At 35.3% G+C, this 23,253-nt stretch overlaps 1 protein-coding gene across 1 annotated transcript in view; it reads left to right on the forward strand.

Annotated features, from left to right (window-relative positions):
• MALRD1 (MAM and LDL receptor class A domain containing 1) overlaps window positions 1-23,253 on the forward strand; it is a 294,175-nt gene that overhangs the window by 50,793 nt on the left and 220,129 nt on the right. The window contains exons 14-17 of the mRNA XM_075143913.1: window positions 9,866-10,018; window positions 10,170-10,275; window positions 11,549-11,916; window positions 13,580-13,992. Coding sequence (XP_075000014.1) covers window positions 9,866-10,018; window positions 10,170-10,275; window positions 11,549-11,916; window positions 13,580-13,992 — 1,040 coding nt within the window. The remainder of the gene's footprint in view (window positions 1-9,865; window positions 10,019-10,169; window positions 10,276-11,548; window positions 11,917-13,579; window positions 13,993-23,253) is intronic.

Raw genomic sequence — 23,253 nt, forward strand, 5'->3', positions numbered from 1 at the left:
TTACTTATATTTTCTTTTCTGATTTTTAAGGGGAAACGGAATTTGCAGATGCTAATTCTTCACCTTTCTACTGTCCACTGGGACTTTTTTCATGTGGGGACGGACAATGTATTTCATCTGACAAATGTTGTGATTTTACACCTGACTGTTCAAATAGCCGTGATGAAGCTATGTGTCGTAAGTGAAAATTTAAAGATCTAAGGTTGTTAGGCTCCTGTGACTATATTTGTTTGTTCTATTTGCCAGGCTTTCATGACTTCATAAATGTTGTAATTTAATTAAAAGTGAAAGCTCTTGAGAAATAATTATTTCATTTTGATTCTATTCTGAATTTTTACCCATTTATTTTTTGCAGCAGCTACTTCCCTCTTAGCATTAAAGCCAGAAAAAAGGTCTTTGGTTAATTATTTAGTAGAAAGTGTTGCTTAAAATACAGTATTTTATTTTATAACTCTCAAGATGATAAATATCAGCTATAGTGTTATACTGAATAAAATCTTAATCTGTACGATATTGGAAACTGATTCAGGAAGCTATTGTAAAAAACAGAACTTGTGCACACAGTTTTGCACACATACTCTCACACATACACAATTATGCTAAAAAAATGTGAGGAAAATATGTTACACTTGTACAAATTTGGAAATTCTGTGGCACCACTGTGTGAGATACCTCTTCTTAAAGGGCAGATGGTCCTGCAATTAGGCCTGAGAAACAGTGAGATAAGAAACATGAAAAACGCAGTGGTCACATTCAAATTGTATGTTTTGTATACTTAATTTTGATGTGAAGGTACCACAGCTGGACTGGTACATAAAGCATCTCTGCACAGACATGGTCACAGATACAATTTAGGCTATGTCAACATTTTCCGTTCGGGTGTGCTGTGACTCCCCTCTGGGTTACGTGCCTCGGTTTGCTCTGCATGGAAACTGAGACCTGGGAAAGTAGAGGGTAGTGATGTTTCTCAGAGTCCCTCTCTACTGTACAGTCAGAAGGGAGCTTGGAAATGTTTCAGGGCCACTAATATGTAGCTTCAAATGTCTTTTTGATTCATTCAATTACCTGCTCTGCATAAGAAATCATGGTTATACTTTTCATCTTTGAAAATGAATCTCTTGCTTTTGCATTGAACTATCAACTATGCTATAAAAGTTGTGATGCATTTTCGAAGGGAGTTGCCATGAGCAATATTTAATACAGGGTTTGTTTTTTTTTAAATAGAGCATATGGTTTCTAGCACTCCCACAAATAACAGAAATATTTAGACAAGATCCTTGTAGTATTTTCTGACTGTGCTGTGTTATGCATCACAAAACATAAACTTCTTCACAGGTGCTAATACAATCCAAAATCCATGCTTATACTTTATAGTTTTTATTAGGAAATTTGAGAGGTGTTGCTCAGATAAACAAAAATCTATTTGACTTTTAGCAGATAAAAGAAATGTTCACTAGGCAGAATATCTTTCCTCTTGTGGGCCAGAGTGAAGATGGGGGGAAAATTCTGCTGTTGCCATAGAATAGTTGAGGTTGGAAGGGATGTCTGAAGATCATCCAGTCAACCCCCACTGCTTAAAGCAGGGTCCACCAGAGCAGGACTTTACACAGTTGAGTTCTGCATATCTCTGAGGATGGAGACTACACAGCTGCTCAGGGCAACCTGTTCCAGTGTTTGATTACCCTTACAGTACAACAACAAGTGCCTATTGCTTCTGCTCATTTCACTGTACACCCCTGAGAAGAGTTTTTACTTCTTTACACCCTCCCTGCCCATGCTACTCATATTAAAACTCTTATTATACTTATTGCTTTTTGATTTACTTCATGTTTTTTGTACTTTTCTTCAAAATGCTACATAGGATAGCACATCCTATGTATTATCGGGTTATGATAGTCTGGATTGCTCTCCCATTACCTTTCTTAAACTGGGGTACTGGGATTTTGTTCTCTGACCAAATAACAACACTTCCAAATCAATAGTTTAATTAAAAACATTCTAAATAGATTTAGTTGCATGCAACATCTCTTTCACTGCTCTGGGGTAGCAGCTAGCTGGTAGCTTTTAATTAAGAAAACTAAAATCTACTGTTTCCACTTCAAATATGGTCATTTATATTTCAAAACACCCTTCCTTTTAGCTATTCAGCCTGTGTTTCCATTTCAATATTATACCTAAAAGTGAAGAAAAATGTGCAGTTAGGTGTTTAACCTAGTCCTAGATTATCCTTAATCACAAGCTTCCTATATGGCAACTGATTTTCTCTTTCTTTTTACTCTAACTGTATGACTGAAGAAACTTTTATTATACCCAAGACTCACTTGCCCAGATGATACGTTAACAGTACCATGCTAAAGGTTAAACTATGGAGCCGTTATAAGTATATGTATGGTGATCTTTGCTGTAAATACATTGCTTACTTATAAATCATTGTTGTACTGCTAAGTGGGCTCAGTGTGTGCTAGCTTGTAATGTGGGAAGCAGAATGTAGGTACACAAATGTCTCTGCAAGTGGTTTGGCAAGTTGACTGTTTCCAAGCAATAAACTTGCCTTTCAGCACATTAGTCTGGTAGTCTACAGCACTAGAATAGCTCTTATAATTCTTCTCAAATGGTATTTCACCATCTTCATGCTTATGTAGTGTACCATTACTTTCTACATTTTGTTATGTATATTCTTGCAATTGGATGCAATCATTTCATTTTTCTTAGTTGCTTTTCCTAATTTCTTAGCTTGGCTAAGCACAGATATTTTGTTGACTTCACCACCTATAACTACGTTGTTCATCAGTATTAACATTTTTCTCCATGATGTTCCATCTGCTGGTGATTGTATGCTCTTTAACTTTGTTAATGTAAGTTTTTCCTCTTGGTATGAGAACCAGGCAAGGTTATTACATGGGCTTAAAATATCTTTCAAAATATTTTTCATTTACATCCTTTTACCTTAAATTCCAGCAAGGTATTTCCTTAGATGCTTGGTTCCACCAAGTCCACTGTACAAGTAGGGTCTCCATGCAATTTTCTCATCTCACAGCATCAATCCTTGAGTCATCTGTTGATTTTCATTAGCTCTCAAATGAGTACTTCTTTCTGTCAGCACTGGAAGAATTCCATTGGAGATCTCCACTTCTTGGACTGTCTTTCTTATCTCAGTGCAGACTTCTGAGCTCCCAGTTCTTGCAAGAAACTATCTTTGTTACTTCTCTTCATATACAAGACTGTCAGTGAATTTATTTGCTTCACTTTGGTCTTAGAACCACATTCATGTTCTTGATACTGACGCATGATGAGATTATTCTTTCTTCCAGTTTTCTAGCTGCATATTACAAAAACACATGTCCTGGACTGAAAAAAATCATTCAAATTTATTCTGATTAGTTGAGAAAAGAAAAAAAAATATAAAATATAAGCTATTAAATGTTCTCTTTCTTGAGTGCCGCTACTCCTGACTATTAGCTCACAGCTTTTCTTCTACAGCTGTAGAATTTACTATGGCTATAAAGCTATTATACATGACTTCCATGCATTAAAGCAGAAGAGAAAAGCAACTGCCTTTTTCAAGCTGCAGATTTACAGCAGTGACATAACATACCTATCACATTGTGTGTTTATGCTCTGGAAGATGAATGTACAGTATAATTTCTAATGTCTATATCCTATGCATTTGGTGGAGTCTAAATGCTCACTTTTCCAACATAAGAATGATGATGATGGAATAGGGAATAAGATCAGATTGGAAAGTAATCTGGTAACATGAACGTATTCCTCGTATTCTGTCTGACCTTTGGTAATTCACCCCTCATGCTCTGTCTTTTGTGTTTTTTTCTCTGTCTACTTATGATGTGGATTATCAGGAATAATGATATGGTTTTATATATAAAATAAATATGAAATAATTTCCATTTGGATAAAAATAAAACATATACACTTAACATTGTTTTGTATTTATGTCTTTATAAATGAAATATGCGTTCAATATTATTTCTATGGTGTACAATCTGGGGCAGCATAAGCACGCTAAGGCTTGTCTTAAGTAATTTATAAACTGGACATAATCTATATGTTAGTGCAGAGTTTTATGTAGCTTAATTTGACTTAGAAGGTAAATAAAGAGAATGATGCATGTGTTGTTTCTTAAAAACCACTTTTGTGGCACAATTGTTTAACTATAAGCATTATTGGGTTTCTAATGATTACCTTTGTATAAGTAGTAAAAATTTCCTTGGTATTATAAGAAACATTCCCCATACTACCCATTACTAATCTTGCCAAACCATAAAACCTCTGCTGTGGTTATAAGGTAACTTTTCCAAAATGTCATTTTTAGAGTAAAAATCTTGCATGCCAAAATGTCTGTCTCATATGCTTGCTACTCCTTCATTTCAGCCAGACACAGTTGTTTTTAAAGGCAAGGTGAGGAACAACTGCCAGCTCAAGGAGTGAAAAGATTGTCATCTTGTAAATTGGAGAAGGGACCCAATACTGGAAGTGCATAGACAACCCCATTAGGATCAACTTGTGGAAGTTAAACGGGGAAGTGATGGGACTAAAATGCCATCTACAGAGACAGGAAACCACCTTTGGCAGTGAACAATGAATGGCTGCGAACAATGAATGGCTGCAAAGGCTGCATTGCTTGAGCTTGCTGGTGTGGGAGAGAAGTAACCAGGGGACTGGTGGAAGCCAGGGAGGAAGGACCCAGGCCTCGATGGGGGGACGATTAAGACCAGCTGGTGAAAAAGCCAGTGTCAGGAGGGGTAACAATAATGAAATATTAGAAGTTTGGTAAAAGAGAATAAAACAAGGAGGGAATGGGAATGAAGAATACGGATGTGGAGCAGTGATGTTTGGGAGGGATCAGTATAAAGAGTGGCAGTAAGTGGCAGAGAACTGAGACCTGGAGCAAGGAGCTGTCAGGGGAAATGAGGACAGTGAAGATTTCCAGCTTTCCAGTGAGACTAGGACTGAGATAAGGGGTCAGAGAAGAGCAGTTGTGGAATAGGTAAAAGGGGAAATAGGCTGTGGAAAGAACGAACATTGAGGAAAGAGCAAGAACATTTTTCTACCTCACACACTTTCAGAATTTCTATAGGACCCAAAAGTCATGAATTTAACTTTTCTACTTCTGTTAGCAAATGTCAGTAATATTTTTGGGCAAAAAGTATTTCTCATTGTTGTATAGTTACTCCTATCTAGTTTCTTGCAAATTATGCACTGTGACAACAAATATTGCATGAGCTTCAGTGGCAGAGAACATAGGCTAAATAACAAGATGGCCTGAACAATGACCATCAGATCTTATTTTTGAGTTCAGTAAAAACAGGAACTTTCCCCTTCAGTTATATGAAGGAATATTCTAATGGGTGTAGAAAGCCAAACACTTGATTTTTAAAGAATACATAAATTTCTCTTATTTTATGTCACCTGGACCTGGGTATCCAACAGCCTAAATTACCAGGTTATTGTGTTGTTTAAGAAATTTAATTCTCTTCAGACTTCATTAACATTTTTGAATGGGGGAGAGATTTGGACCTAAATTGCTATATTTCTAATGAAAATATCAATCAAATGTAATTTGATTATTTTGGACGCTTTCATTATTTTAGGACTATTTCCCATATTAATACACTGTAATCACTCACATTCAGAACCTGAGAAGCATTTGCAAATGACAGTATCATATGAACCGAGAGATTTCCAGAAAATGACAGATTTAATAAACCAGTGGGTTTGGATGCTATTTCACTTTAAAATGCTGTTATGAAACTGCCTTTAGTTAGATGATTGCATATCTGCCTCACTGCACAGAATGGACTGCCATCAAAATCAGAGTTGTGTAGTGAAGATTATTTTTGTATCATTATTTAAAAAATGCAATTGTAAGAATTACATGTGACAGTACAGTTATTTTTTGTGGGCAATATTTAGGTTAGATGCAGGGTTTATTAGTGTTGTGTGTGCACCTACACAATTTTATTTTGCCTCTGTAACAATCTCAATCTTTGCAAGTCCTACAGCTAAGTTAGTGTTAGGAGACAGGTAGTACAGTTAGCTTGTTAAAAATATAGGTGCACAGTGAAATCACTAGATTTATTTATAACAAAATCTTTTCCCTCTGCATATTTTGCTTGTCTTATATGCAAAACTCTTCCTCATTTCACAAGAGATATATACCTATGTGTTATGTACAAGTCATGTTTGTCTATTACTGAAAAGCACACATGACTGAAATCACAAGTAGGTCTGTTGCAATTTCATGGTTATTGAAATGGATTTCCCAACAGAAATTAACAGAAAAAAAATGTTCTGGATTGCTTTGTTTCCTGTTGCCATCCATAGAGGAGACTACCATACCTGTCTGTCCTAAACAACTGTTAGATTTAAACTAGGATTTTATATATATAAGAATATCATCATGCAAATTAAGTTAGCATTCAATTTTTTACTCTAAATCTTTATGTGGAAGTAGTTTCTTTTTTTTTTTTTTTCCCCTCAAAACTATAACAGATAATATTTGGGGATGGAAAGTGAGGGAAGGGGGAATTCTAACTGGGATTTTGTAAAGTATATAACAACTTGTTTTTTGTTTTTTTCAAATTGTTTGTTTTTTGTTTTGTTTCAAATAACAACTTGTTTTTTGTTTTTTTTTCCCTGGTTAGCATTGCTTATTACTGATTAACTTTTGCAATATGTTTTTAATTGACCACTATTCAGTTTTTTACTGTAGAAATTAGGCCAGTGCACCTACAAAGTACAGTGTTATTTCAGTGTGCATATATTATGACATTAGCAAACAATAGCTGTGGTAGAAAACATAAATATGAGAAGGCAGATGTAACACTTTTCAGTGTGTTTGTATTATAAAGGGGGTTAAAATTACTTATTAAGATGAATATGTCCACAGTTAAGCTGGTTTTCGTTCCTAGATTTGAAGATTTTCTTCTTTATGACATCTAGCTATAAATTCCTAAATTTATCTTAAAATTACTGATTAAAAAAAAGTTTAAAATCTATTGGCATATTAGAGTCTTTTTAAATAACTTTTAAGTAAAAGAAAAAGTTGTAAGCCAGTAATGATGATGATATCTCTTCACCTAGATTTTTTTTATGGTGCATTTTGCATAAACATACATGGGCCGAGAGACAGGGAGAGATTTTTGGAGGATGTAGAGATTGATGAACTTGCAGTCTTGCAGAAACGCTAATGTCTTAAACATCTGTTTTTAAACACCATTTTAGGCAGGACTTTTTCTTAAATTCTTGTTAGGCATTGTTCAACTTACAGAGAAGCTGCACATCTGATTTGTGAAGGCATTTGAGTGAAACTTCTCAAAACAGAAAAGGGTAAAACACTTTGCATAAGAAGCCAAAATCAGAAAGAAATCGAGTTTTCTGTAACAAGTCAGCTCAGAGAAAACTAAATCTGCTGAAGATGTAAAGGCAGCTTTCTCAAAACATCATATTAAATACTATGCTCACAGTATATCACTCTGGTTCCTTCATGATTATTGAGGGAGCTTGTTAAAAAAGATGCTAAAAGGGGCAGCAAAGAAAAATATATCCATATAGGTGGCATGGATATTATTAGAATTAAAAAAGCATCAAACAAATAGAAATAATGTCCAAATGAAAAAGGTAGAAAAGATGAAAAATTTTGGTGGGTTAAATGTCAAAACACAGTAAGGATGACAAAAAAAGTTTAAGAAAAGCTAGCAATAAATTCCTCAAACACAGGAGAAGACAGCCTGGCAAAGTCTCTAGGGCCACTTGATGGTTAGAGAGCATGTAAGAAAATAAGAAATAGGAGAAAGGCAGAAAATAAAGCACTAGGAGAGAAGGCAGATTAGTTTGTGTGTGTTCACTGTGAAGGAAACTACAGAGGTACCCAAGCAACAGCCTTTCTTTCCAGATAATCTCTTTGAAAGAGAAGTGCCAGTCAAAGAGGTTATGGGACAATTAGGTGATTGAAGTTTTATCAAGCATCAAGAACCAAGTGCATTTCACTCAGGCTCTACCAGCTTGCTTGTATCTTCCCTTGGTGTTAAATAGTTGGTTTGAGATTTAGTTGAAGGTTTCAGGGTTATTTTATCTCAATGTATTCATCCATGCTTAAGTTAAATGTATGGTCTGGTGCATCCTTTCTTTTATGTTTTGTCTCTATTACAAGTTACAGATGCAAGAAGTCTGGGCTTAGACTTAACAGTTTTAACTTGTTTATTTGCCTCTTTTGGTGTAACTATCTGTGTTCAAGGTTTGTCATATTCTTTGTTGCTGTTCTGCTGGGAATATGGGACAGTTTCTTCTATCGAGCAAAAAGCAAATCAGAAATAGCTCTCCATATTCTCTTAATGTTATATTCTGTCAGTGGATTTTCAGTCATTTCTGTCATGCCTAGATCCTTGAATATTTGCAAATATTTTTTGTCTTCATTTTATTCTATCAAAACTTCCTATCAAAAAATTTTTTCCTTCTGTTTTTTTTGTCACATTTGATCTACATCATTTTATCATTGACATTTCTGACCCACATACACCATATGTATAGCAAACTCATTTTCTTTGATCCCTTAAATGTTATTTGGTCTTCCATATTTGTGGAATGATTTTTTTTTTTGAAGCTGTATTAATAACTGTGGATTTCTATGTGCTTTGCTTAATAATCCACAAAATCTTATCTTTTTAGAAGCCCTAAGCAACAATAATACTAACTTGCCTGGTTAGTAATTTTTTCATTCTTTCTAACAAATTATGTGTAACTTAATGTGACAGAGTTCTTAAAGAAGAAAAAAAAATCAAAAAACCACCCATATCTTCCATAAATAAACATTTATGTAATCCTATTCTCCAAGAGACTTAATTTGATTCTTAAATGGGCATTTTCTATACTGTAATGATATGGCCACTGGAAGTTGTGATAAGAGGTTTTAAAGTAATGGTAGAATTCTGACAGTCATGTCTGAATACTTTTTTTATTTATTCTATGTATATAATAATAAATTATTGCTTAAAAATCTTGAAATAATTTTCTTAATGTTTTCCATTAAAAGCCTGTTATAATTACAGGACTCAAAAATATCTTTTTGTGATTTAATGAGAATTTTTTTTTTTAAGTGCAGAAGAGGAAAACCTGATGTTTCTTCATTTTGATATAATAAATATTTGTCAATTTACATTCACTCATACATGACACCTTTCCACTCCTTTCTTTTCTTTATTTTGTATTATACACATTTTCTAAAATTTCACTACTCTTTTAAATTAAAAATTGAAGAATGCAGCTGAATATGTTTTTCAAATCTTTTTCACTGCAGTAGTTTGTGTTTCAGAGATTTCCTCCTTTTACAATATCATAGTGTCTCAGTAATGCCTGATATGTAACTTAATTCCTATTATAACTAGAGGAAGGGTTTTGTTGTCATTAGCATACTTGCTGAGATTCAGGAAATAAGGGATTTGATTTCTGGCTCCAACAGCGATTCCCTAAAAGATCTTGCAGAAGGCTTGTTACTGTTTTGTGTGCTCTGTGTTCTTGCTCTGTAACATGAGGATTGTGACATCTGTTCTCAGCGCCTCCTCGCCTGCTTTGAGTGCTTTGGCTGCAGTGCCTGTAGAGGGAAGGATTTGTTTTACTAAATACATTGCATATAACGATGGCTTGGTTGTTCCTGTGGGTCTGCTGTTTTACCCAACTATTATAAAAAAATACCCCATCTTGTACTCTGCCTCCCCATGCCCCTTTCCTAAACCTCTTTCTAGAATATTGGTGACATATTAGAAACATTTTATTTCCTTTTCATACTGCAAAGCTTGTTTAGTAATGTCATGTACAGAGATAAAGTACAATGTCTCTTTTTTCATTTCAGCTGCTGTATGTGACTTTGAAAGAGAGAGCTGTGGTTGGATTGAAACTGCAAATGCAGATGAATTTGACTGGGTAAGAAGTTCCAGTAGTGCTCTTGCACCTGCTTTTCAGAAGCAAGCTCCTCTGCAGGATCACACCTGCAACAAATCTGAAGGTAAGACAAGTCAGGCCTAGAAACAGAGAAGTGGAATAGATATACCTTCTTGTTATTCAGGTTTTACGTGGAGGCCATGAATGCTTTAAAAACCTTTTGAAACGCTTTCTTTCTTCAGCCTGAAAAGTTGTTTTCTGTTTTATTTTGATAGGTCATTTTATGTTCATTCTGAAAAACAGCAGCAGCATTTCACAAGTAGCTCGGCTACGAAGCCCAAAGTTCAGGCAAACTGGATCAAATTGCACATTGTCCTTTTGGTATGAAATAATTTAGATTTAAAATTCATGGATCATCTCACACTGTTTCTCTTGGACTGAAATTGAGGTTATAGTTTGCAATAGACACACCTTCCTCTGCAGTATTTATTTCTTTTTATTCTTTGATCATATAGTCTTCATTGTGAACAGTATGCAGAAATAAGCTGAAGCACTTGGAGAACAGAACTGAAACATAGAATGACTTTGTTGTCAGGCTTTGAGCAAAATTATATTAAAGGATTGTGTCTGCATATACATAGACAAATGCCACAGCCATTTTGCTAACATCTCTACTTTGGTTAAGTAAATTTGAAAATGTTGTGGAATTTTGTTCAAGAACAAACCATCCAAAAATCTAGTAGCTCCTTGAGTCACCTACAGTATCCAAAATTAGATTGCATCATCTTTAACCGAAAGCTCCAGTGCAAGAAATGGAGCTTTGCTTCCAATCCTTTCTTTATATATATAGAAAAAAAAACCCAAACATTTTCAGTTATTTTCTTGTCTCAGCCTTTGTGCAATCTTGTCAAAGAGGGACAAGAAAAGTAAACTGTGATAATTTGTTTACTAAGGTCAAAAGTGGTGCTACTGTTTAAATAAATATTTGGCCTGACTTCGATATTATCGAGTGCGCTTTTTCTCAGTAATGTCAAATACATTTGTCATAGGAAGAGGAAATGTCTTTTTAGCAAAGACTCAAGACTTGAAGTTGGAGTATAGAGTTGGAAATTACAAGTTGTTGGTTCTGTTCCCAGTTTTGTTGTACAATTGCTCACCTAAGTATTTATGATTTTTAAATGCTTTGAGATCCTCCAAAAATGCTGTAAAATGCAACATGTTAACAATAACTAACATAGATGGAAGGTGTACTTTTGCATTCACTAAGTGTTCTGTTTTTCCTTCTTGAAACTTTACAGTTATGTATTGAATTAAATTTATAAAAAACATGCATCTGAGTGAGCAGTGTTTGTTGCTTAATATGAAAGCAAATATGTCTCTTCAGTTATGGGTTTTAATTTAATGAAGTATGCTTCTTCTTAAAGAATCTTAATTCTTTAAATGAGCCCTGGACTGATACAGTAGCCTACCCTACTGTCATACAGAAAGTGGACTGAGTTACAAATAAACTGGAAATAGGCACTGTGGACTTCCTATATTTCATGGAGCTATGACAGAAAAGATACTGGCTATTATACATGACGTGGTCCATATTATACATGACGTGGTCCATTCTCATCATTTGCACCCTTAACTTTTTTTTTTATCATTTTAGGTATTACAATTATGGACAGTCAGTTGGGGCAGCAGAGATGCAATTGCTTGTGGATGGGCTGAAACAGCCTACTGTCCTTTGGAGGGCATATTACAACGAGGGAAATCAATGGTTGAAGGCAGTCATTCAGCTTGGACGCCTTCCACATCCTTTCCAATTATCACTTGATAAAATCAGTCTGAATTTTTATGATGGCGTCTCAGCAATTGATGATATTACATTTGAAAATTGTGCTCTTCCACCTCCAGCATTAAGTTGTGAAGGTCCTAATCGTTTCTGGTGCAGAGACACAAAAGCATGTATTGACAGTTTATTGGTCTGTGATCTTGTGGATAACTGTGGGGATGGATCAGATGAAGACAAGTGTAGTAAGTACTTTCTATTATTGCTTACTTTATATCAACCCAAAATTTACTTGCCAAATTCATCCCTCGAGTAAAAAAGCACAGTTCTGTTACAGCCTATCAGTGTCACAGCCAGCGATGATTCAACTGAATATAGTTACTGATGAAACAGACTCTGAAAATTTTTAACTTAAATGCATATGATGAGTTACAACTGAGTGTAAATGGAATTCAATCTCCTTTATCAAAATGAGTCATATTTCTTTAACTTTCGTAAAACACACACATGCATTACAAGTTCATTTTAAAAGACAGGATTCACAGTCTGCCGGTTGATTTGGGTTAACGTGCTGTCTTTGATTGTACTGATAGAAGTACTGTGGAAGATGTATATGGACTGAGAGGAGTGTATGTCCTATCTCTTTTTATGACCTATACTCTTTCTACCTAGAAAACACTAAAATATCTGTACTAGAAGATATTAGTCATGCTGGGCATAATTGTTCCTTTCAAAGAAAGAACTTGTAAGTACTGAGGAAAGCTATGGGTCATTCATGTTTTTGACATTCACCTTGAAGTGCTGAAGGGTGCTGTTGACGATTTTCTCCCCAAGGCATGCATTCATCAATTTTAAGAACTCAAGAATATTAATATAAAACAAAATTAACTTAGCAGTTGCTTTATCACATCCTGAGGTAACTAAATTATGCAAATCACAATGAGTTTGAGAAACAAGGGACACCTTACATGCTTGAGGGGATACCAACCTGCACTGATATTTGCTGAATATCAACTTAAAATTGATCTGAATTTAAAAGAAAATGAAGGCTTTCTAGCCTATCTCAGTTTTCCCACTTGTAAAATGTCTATCTTCTATATAACCCTTTTGAGGTCTATAGTAAGAAAGGACTATATGACTTGCAGTTTTAAACATCATAAAAAATAACACTTAATTAAAAAAAAAAGAATTGACTATTATGTCAGTTACTGTTTATGAAGGGCAGATGCAAAGATGAAATGCAAGTTCTCCACTTCTGATATACATTTTATTTTTTTACATTAGACGTAATTGGTCTAATCAATATATTTTGCCTTGGTGTCAAATAATAAAATGCAGTTGTGTTATAAATGCCTCTCTTGAATTTAGCTTTGATAAAGCTACCATGCTACTATTACTGAGGATAATAAAGATCTAAACCACAACCCATTTTTAGGACTACTTCTGCCATACAAAAACATATTAGGTCACTTATTACGCATACATACAAGACTATGTCCTGTGGTTTATTTAATCCAATTAACCTCAGTTTTAACTCCTTTACTCAGTTAAATTTCAGTTAAAAAACTTTGCATGCTTTATTTATAAAAATACATAAATTCAATAATATGAATAATAAAATATTATTCACAGTTCTGTTTATTCCATAAATTAATTAGATACAGTTTGCCTGATATATATTGAAAGAGGAGGTAATTAAGTAAAGATTTATTTTTCTTTTTTTGACCAGGCAAGTGTATATTTCTTCTTCAGAGGGGAATTTTTGCAAGGAGAAGAAGATATGCATTTTTCTCCATATTAGAGAAAAGTTTGCAAGGAGAAAAAGCTAGTAAAGCACAAACACCTTTTGATAAAGCACAAACACTTTTTGATACTTTCACTTGACAATCTCTTCTGTTTACATTTCAGACCCTGACCTACAGTGTAACTTTGAAAATGGCCTGTGCAATTGGGAGCAGGACGTTAAGGATGACTTTGACTGGATGAGAATACAGGGTCCAACCCCCACAATTAATACAGGCCCATTAAAGGATCACACAACAGGCACGGCCGGGGGACACTACCTCTACATGGAATCCTCTGAGCCACGCCAATTCCAAGATAAAGCAGTTTTGCTTAGTCCTCTCTTCAACCCTTCTGGCAACGGAACCTGCATTTTCCGCTTTCATTATTATATGTTTGGAAAGCAAGTTTACAAGCTGTCAGTCTTCCAGAGAACTGAGAGTAATACCCAGGGATGGCTGTTGTGGCACAAGTTTGGAAATCAAGGGAACAGATGGATCAGACAGATACTCTACATCAGCACCTCTAAGCCATTTCAGGTATGATCCTTCTAGGTTGTGAAGTGCTTATTTGCTGCATCGTAAAACACTGCAAGTATATAAATGACTCTGCAATCTCAAAGCTATTCGTAACTGTCTGATGAAATTTACTTTGAAATACACTTTTAGGGAGTTTTTAATGAAATATGTCTGAAATATTTATTTTTTGTTGAATTTATTTTCCCCCTAAAATACTTTATTTTAAAATTTTGAACAGGAACATGTGGTGTTTAAAGTAGATGCTATTTTTGTTTTTCAAGCATTTGGTGAAACAAACTTATCTGAACCTGCTACAGAACAACTTGGCAAAAATTTTGATTCATTCATGAAAAAAGGGCTGTTAAAAAGAATATCCTGTTCTCTGTCTTACTTTTATAGTTATATGTTAATCTTTAATAATATAATGCCAGAAAAAATATCAGTTCAAAATATTTGGGAGCAAGGTTAGGTCAACAATCAAATATCATTTGGAGAAAGATATGATCATAGTAAGTTACACCTACAAATCTTGATTTATTTTCTCACCTTTTAAAAATTGTATATATTATTTACCTTTCACTATGTGTGATCTTTTTATTCCGGTCAGGTTAATGAACCTGCAGGTTTATTAGAGGAGATGTTAGTTCACTTGACTGCCAACTGGTCATAAAATTAACTTAAAAAAAACCCAAAACATATTATAAAAAGAAACACCTTCCTTTTAAATCTGATATAATGCAATATTTTCTTTAGATTATCCCACATTTATTTTCCAAAAGATTATTTCTTCCAAAAAGGAGGAAACATTACCTTAACATTACTGTGGTTGCATGGAGACACCTGGAAGGAGAGTGCTTGTTTTTTGTCAAGACCTTTTGTAGAAATGTAAAGGAGTATCAACATAATGCTAACAAGGTCTTTTTTTTTTTTTTTTTTTTTTAAGTAAGAAAATATGTCCTATGCCTGGTAGTTTGTCTAAAGAACTATAAACCCATGTGTTCTATATTTGACCTCCTGAGCATTAGGAAGGCCTGTTCAGTAACTGAAAATATTTTTAATGCGTTAGTGTTGTAGGGTTTTCTATTGTACTTGCCCAGTTCTGTGCAGGGAATGCAAAGATCTTATATTCTTCTGATTTAGTTTTCTTTTTCGTAGTCATTTTTGAGGGGCGTGAGGTGTAAGGTATAATTTGATAGTTTGTTCTGAAGAAAGAGATCAAGATCTGATGTTCATTATTGTGTATTGCATTTCTTATGATGGAGCTTGCTGTATCACAACCTGTCACCCTTGAAAACTCTGAAATTTTGAAGAGAACAAGTTGTTATCCTGTTGCTAATAAGTTGCCAAGTGCTGACCTCTTTCCAGTCTTCCTTTTAAGTGCATAGTGTTTGGATACTTCCAGGGCTAAAGACGGAAAGGTCTTCACACTCTGTTACCACTTTTCCTCTGAAGTATTTCTGCTGAGATGTGTACTAGAAGAGCTTCTCAGTTAGTTTTGGGTTGTCTACTGGCTGGGTAACAGTATTAAAGTTGTAGCTGCTATGTTTAGTATGTTGTGTTCCCCACACCCTATAGAGTTAGTGGTTCAGTGTTTTCACACCACATGCTTAAAGTCGTGTAGGTCACCTCCATGCTTCAAAGGAAATTTTTAGATTCACTTGAGAATGGATTTTTTTTCTTGAAAGTCTAAAAATATGATAGAACCTTTTAATAATTTTCCAGTCAAAATACATGTCTTGACTTCCAAATCTTTTCCATCTCTAGCCAGAGCACCTCGTCAGCCGTTTTAGGATTTTCAGAGATTCCTAGTGAATAGAAAATGTTAGACTCCAGGACCAAAGATGGCCTAAGTCTTTGTAACACAGACCTTCATTTTGCTTTTTCTCTTCTAAATGTGAGAGATGATCATATATCTGAGAGAGCTGATACCACCTCTTCCTCTTCCCTCCCTGTGTAAGTCTGTCATTTGCTTACCACATTCCAAGAAAGAATCACTATGAATAGTAAATCCCTCAAATTCACATTTTTAGTTTATTTACTAGCATGGGAAGCCAACTTTGGGAGCATATAAACAATTGTGCGTATATACTAACTGTTAGGAAAAGGAGGAGTTCTCATCCAAAAATTCAAAGCAGCAAAGAAAGATACTTGAGGACTTCTGGAAAGCCAGATCCCCTTTTGAAAGTTTGGAACTCTTTAGATGTGAAACTGTAGGACCTTTAATTGAATGCTCTGGCAGAAACCCACAGGGAAAAGCACATGAAGACCTCTTTTGCTCACACCAGCTCCCACTAAACCTCAGAATCTTAAATTTCTCAGGAAACCTTTGTTCTAGCTGCCAACAAACCATGGCTGAAGTTTGTTACTGTTCCATCAGATGTTTTATATCAGAGTGTTAAATGTGACATCAGTGAGCAGAATAGGAATAGCTGGATGAGTGAAAAGGGAAATTTAGAGGAAAATTTGTTAAATGAAAGCAATGCAGTTTTCTGAGCCAAAATTAGGCATCTCTCTCAAATACTAATACTGACAAGCAACAAAACCAGTGCAAAATACACATTTATAAAACTCAGTTTTGTAGCTTTAGTGATCTAGAGTTTGCCATTGAATTCAGAACTGGTATGACACAGAAATCTGCAAAGGATTTAATAATCTGCCATAAATAATACTAGTTGGAGTTTTTTTTGTAAAAATTTCAAGTTAAAATTACATTCCTTTTCAAGATATTCCCTTTTATTTCATGGGACGCTTGTTTCAATGTGAAAAAGAATAGGCTGTACTTGTCTCTTTACTTGATCTTCATTTATTTTAATCTCCCTGAGAAGTTTACTTACATGTCTTTTCCTTAAAAATACATTTAAAAAGGTAGTAAAATAAGAATCTGTCCATGGTAGCCTACTTATATTGATGATGTATAGTGTTTGCTTTTATCTTCCTTGAATAATCATAATACTTGAAATAGTTTCTGCTCAGAAGAAAGTGCAAAGATTCTATTTTAACATCTTAGATAAATGGAGCTGTCTTAGCTTGCTATATTCTTTCAAATTTCTGTGGATACAGAAAAAGGAAATGGTGATGTTATTTGAACAATGGCAAAATTCTGTATCTCAGTCCTTTTGGGACTTTTGTATCTCAGTCTCCTTTTAGTCATGATATGAATCACATATCTATCGTGTCTGTCATAAAATATCTAGGGCAACTTTACTATATTGCAAAACATATTATTAAAAAAAAAAAATTACCCCAATCCAATTCATTTTTTGCTCATCTGCAATACGTACATTTATCTCTGTAAACAAAGATGGTTATAGATCTTTGATAGTCCAAAGCATAAGTAATACATAAAGGAATCTAATATTCTGATGATTTTATAACGATCAGTGTAGTTTTTTTAAGTTGGCTGTTATGAAACTTAAAAATGCAAATATGCTCTTTAAGTCCATGTTTAATTATTAATGCTATATTGAGTATAATTACTAAAAATTTTAGTATTTTGAGTATCATATATAAAACCTTACATCTCCCTTAAAATATAAAACTTTCTCCCTTTAAGTGTGGGAAAAAAAAGAACCAAAATCAGGAGAAAATAAATGATGAAAATTTATTGAAAAGTACTAGCTCATGAGTAACAAATATGAAAATAAAATTGCAATTAAGTAGATATAAAATGCATTTGGTATTTTCATATTTTACAAGTGGTTAAGAAAAGTAAACAACCAAATCCACCATAATTTTACTCTTATTATCAATTAGATATTAGCTTAGAAAGTAATAGAATATTGATTGAAAATTAGAATGATACATTTGCTGTGGATATAGATCAGCACTATGTTCTACAAACACAAAGACAAGCCAACCTTCTTTCTCTAGCTACTATTTTTAGTACCTGTTGTGCTATTTTTATGTTCTTCTCAGTGTAGAATCCAAACTGTTTGTATTTCAAGGGCCTGATTCTGAAACAGGTATGCCTGAATATATCGATAATGGTGCAAATTAGATTTCTCAAGCTCCTGAGAAGCATTTTGGACTAGATACAATGGTTTAGAATATGACCAAACATGGGAAGACAGATGGCTGAAGCACAACGGATCCCTTCCCCCTTTTTTTTGTACATTGTTATTTGTACCTTTGACACTCTCTTTTCAGGTATAGTGATTGCACCATTCATTGCTCATGATTTAAAACAAGACAATTTTGTATATTCAAAGTTTTGTCCTTTGGGGGAAAAATACTTTCTGTCCTGAAATGGACCTCTGTTTTGTTAAAGCAAAACGTGACTTGTGTCTTTGCATTCTTCTGATGTTCTGAATACTCCTGTCTCTTATTCAGGCTGGGCTATCAAAACATAAATGTTGACCAGTCCTATTTCAGACCTTCTCACATAAAAGACTTTGAAGTTGGCATTTTACTGTGGGTTGTAAATGTATCAAAAAGAATTAGCTCAGTTGTCTTGTAAAATCCTTTTGTCTCATTTGGTATTTCATAGTATGATATGAGTTGTCACTTGCAGCATCTGTAAGGAAGAAATGTTCAATATGACTGTAGTTACAGCTTTTTTTTTTGCTTTTTTTTTTTGCCTTTTTTTTTTTTTTAAATCCTAGAACCCCTAGGGATTCCCACACATCATCTTCCTTTTAAGTTCCTCAGCTCATAGGATCTGATGTTCTGTCCACTCAGTGCTGAACTGGGAGGCATTCCCTGATGCAATTACTGAGCGTCATTTCTAGATCAGATAGCAGGAAACATCTTTGAGAATCACTAGGGTCCCCTTATCCTTGCAGACATGAAGCAATGAAAGCCAGCCTTCAGGAAGGATTTGTTTTACTTTGCTACAGCAGGATATTCACCGAGTGAAGCATTACAAGTGTCATGAGTCCCGACTTAGACAGACAGTCACCTTGGAAGTTTTACCCCTAGCAGCTGTTAGTTGTCTGTTGAAGAGGAAGCCTTGGGTCACTGCCAAAGAAATCCTTAATAAAATTGATATATTTCACAATACTTTGGATAAAAGAGAAAATTAGTTCTGAAATTATTTTCTAAGTTACTCACAGCCCTAATAATGTATTATTTATGATCTGTGACAATATCATCAAATATAATATCGGTTGTATGGCAGGTCAAATGGGAAGAGTGAAGTGTTAGTCCTAATTAGTTCCAATACATAAATCCTCAATTATACTTCTTGAATGGTGCTAAATCAAGAACCAACTTTATTTTTTAGCATCAGAGTTTGTCTAAAGACAGATAAGAATATAAAGGAAGTTTTCTTCATTTCTGAGACACTAGATTAACATGATTGCTTTGTCTTTTAATACATTCACTTAAATCTTCATTTTTCATCTTTTCATTTCTGTTATGGAGATATAGGGCATATTATACGTTTTCTTACAAAGATTTTCAAACTTAAAGGCAAATTAGCTCACTCCGAATATATTTTATTTTCAGTTACTCTTATCTTTTAGCCATAGAATTAGTTATGGAGGCACCTAGTTACAGTTGAGTTTTTAATCTTGATTATAGAGTTGTGTTAGGTTTTCTATAATTATATTCAGCTACTTCTTGTATTATGATTTTGGTATGCCCTTGACATAAGATATGTTTGGTGTGAAATACGTGTGTAGTAAACATACATTATTTGCATCCAGGCTCTTACTATTCATCTAAAAAGAGAGACAGGAAGGCCTAAAAAATGTATTTAAGGTACTGCCAGGTAGCTGATCACAATCACATAGGCAGAGTCTACTTTCTCACTCTCTACTCCCTCCCTTTTCACTCAGTGAGATGAGATAGCGATTCTTCTTTGGGGATTCTGATGATCTGTTCTGTAATAAGTGAAACAGGATCACAAAGCTCATTCTTTGGTTTTTTCTGCAATTCTAGCTGTTTCTTGCAATTACTTTTCTGAGAAGAGAGCAGATTGACCAACAGCCCACCCACCCCACCCCACCCCCAACCATTTGTGTAATGAAAAACTCGGGGTTCTAGTGGAAAATGGACTTTTTGGCATAATTCTACTTTACAAACTATTTGTAAGTGGTTTTTAGTTCTGTTTCAAGCAAAAAGCCTGTGCTATGGCAAATTGCAAGGTTTCAGAATTTAATGTTTTTATTTCATGCATTTCTAGTGGTGATAATTATATTTCATACAGGAATAATATAGCGGACTTGTTATAGTAGACTATATACACTTTGTGTCAATTTAAGAAAAGATGACTTGGTAGGCTTCCTTGTCAGCTATAATACCCTTGAAGTAAGAAAATTTCAGATTTCCTTTCCTGCATAACAAGCATCAGACTATTGAAATTACAAGTTCTAGATCTCATATCACATTTCACAGCATCTCTGAGAGAAATTTTCAGTGGGGTTTGTAATGTCAATACTTTTGTAAATCGTCTTAAGTGTAGGAGTTTTTCAGTATGCTCTAATCATTAATTGATAAGTGTTAGGTTGAAATTCTGGACTTATACTGGTGTAGTCCAGAAAATGAAGCTGATCAAATTTAGCTATATTCTACTTCTTGCACGCAGCTTCACTTGAAGAGTGCATATAACTTTTTATTGACTCAAAAAGAAGTACTATTTCCTAGTGTGAAAAGCAATGTGAGGAGACCATGTTTCAGCCTGTTACAGTTGCATATCAACATGTGCAGCTAGGACTTATCCTTACCACTCACAGTGTTCTTAGAAGGAAACTGGTTCTGAACAGATTGTGCTCTTTCTTCCATATATCCTAAGAAAACAAAACAGAATAATTGCATATTTGCCCTCACATTAGGAACATTAAGCTGAAAAAAAAAAATTAACGTAGAAAAGTTTGACCCTTTCTACAATACTTGCATAAAGAGTGTTCCTCTTGGAAAGAGAGATGACTGAGATGTAACAAAGAAACATCAAATCAACAAGGTCATAGAGAAGCTGCATAGAGAATGATCATTAATGATTTCTCTGAATACAGAGAATGAGAGCTACTCTCTGAAATTATTAGGTAACACAATCAAAACAGAAGGAAATACTATTTTAGGATGGTCTGTTGTACAGTTCATTGCCGAGGCATGTTTTGGCTACAAGGAAGTATGAATGGGATCAATAAGTAACTTGGCAAATTATTGAAAAAAAAGTCTGTTAAGGGCTACTAGCACAACAATGAGGTTATAACCTCCCACCTGTGATAGACTGCTGAGAGTTTGGGAGCAACCACTGCATGCCTTTTTGTTCTCATTGTGGATGTTGCAGTAGTCGACTGGGAGACACACATTGCAGTTAGCTAGACAGCTGACCTAATCTCTGGTACATCTGTCCTCATGCTGTGAGGCATTGTGCTGCAGACAGCTTTCTGTGCATTGAGAGACTCACCCTTTTTGATATTCTAACTATGATTCCAGATTTTCTGCAATTGCTTTTGCCCTTATTGAACCAGGTTCATTGTTGTCAAGTGTTAGCCTTCTGCCTTGATTTGATTGCCTGCTTGCTTCTTTGTTCAGGACCTCATTTTCAGTGTGTGCTGACATACCAGTAGGAGTTTGTTAATGTTCAGTTGGACAGATACATATCTTTCATTAAAACCTGGTGTTGAAAGCAGCTCTGAATTTATCAAGGACTTCTCCAAGATGTATATTACCCCTCTAATACCGACTTGTGACCATTTTTCCATTATTGCTTTTGATCCATTCCCTGGTAGTGATTTTCACACAAGGATTTAGTCATCATGGATTTCCACTCGAGTAACAGCTTTAATTTCAGCTTTCAATTTGTCATTCCTCATCTTTCTTCTCCTACCCTTCTCCTTTGCACTTTCCCAAATAGTCTGTTGAGATAAGTATTCAGGGATTCTTTTTTTTTTTTTTTTTTGTCCTCTAAAGGTTACCACGCACTTCTCCTTCAATTGCTCCCCCAATTCTGCCCCAAATACATAGATACAGCCATACTTGCTGCAGCTTGGTATCTCTCTTTCTGGGCACTGGCTATTTTTCTTCACCTCTGACACCTTCTTTCATTCCTGATACCTGCTTGCATGTTGCACGCTACTCTTTGGTTTTCAGATTGTCCTGGTTTCAGCTGGGATAGAGTTAAATTTCTTCCTAGTGCTGTGTGTTGGATTTAGTATGAGAAGAATGTTGATAACACACTGATGTTTTCAGTTGTTGCTAAGTAGTCTACTAATCAAGGACAGCTCCCATGCCCTCCCGACTGAGCTAGGTGCACAAGATGGGAGGGAACAGTCAGGACAGCTAGCCCAGCTGGCCAATGGGGTATTCCATACCATGTGATGTCATGCTCAGTATATGAATGGTAGGCGTGTTTCAGGAAGTACTGATCGCTACTTGGTTATCGGTCAGCACGGGTGGTGAGCAATTGTATTGTGCATCACTCATTTTGTATATTCTTTCATTATCATTATTATTTTCCCATTTCTGTCCTATTAAACTGTCTTTATCTCAACCCACGAGTTTTTCTCACTCTTACCCTTCCAATTCTCTCCCCGCCCCACGGGGGAGGGGGAGTGAGCGAGCGGCTGCGTGGTATTTGGCTGCCTGCTAGGTTAAACCACGATAGTCTTTTTTGGCGCCCAACGTGGGGCTCGAAGGGTTGAGATAATGATAATCTGACCAAAGCGTGTTAAGGCAAGATTGTTATAAGCATTCATTATATTGATTGGTCACAATGGTGATTTATTGGCTCTCAAAGTTGTGGGGCTGGCTCTCAATGTTAGGTTATGTTATACCTTGCTTGCAGTATATGTTCCCTTTTATGCTGTTTATCATTATTCGGAACTGGGCCAAGATTATCATTTTGCTGCTGTTTTATGAGGTGATAAAATCATTGGTCGTAAGTCTAATCTGGTATCTGAACTCAGCACTGCCATCATCTCTGTACCTCAGGAACCACCTCTTAGAAACTATTAGTAATTGCACTTTTTTCTCCTCAGAGAATGAATTTAAGGGGGAGACAGGATGGGACACTTTCTCCCACTTGTTCATCTTCCCTTCCATATCTTCAGAAACTCCTTTTTCTTCTATCCTCTTCATGAAGATGTCCACAATATTCCCCGAGAATTTTGAATATCCTTGGGATGTTGAAATAAGCGTGTTCGTATTGCTATGTCTCCTGAATGTGGTTCAGGCCTTGTTTAGAGTTAAACAACTATTCAGGAATACTGTCCAGAGATCAACCATCAGGAACAAGAAAAGAGGGAGGGCAAATGGTGGTACCTCGTTGGGGCAGGTGGAGCGGCGGGTCCTGGGGGCGGCACGCGGCGGGAGATCAACCCTGGCAACAGACACAGT

This window comes from Calonectris borealis, chromosome 2, assembly GCF_964195595.1.
Source record: "Calonectris borealis chromosome 2, bCalBor7.hap1.2, whole genome shotgun sequence".
In the NCBI taxonomy this organism is placed as follows: domain Eukaryota; kingdom Metazoa; phylum Chordata; class Aves; order Procellariiformes; family Procellariidae; genus Calonectris; species Calonectris borealis.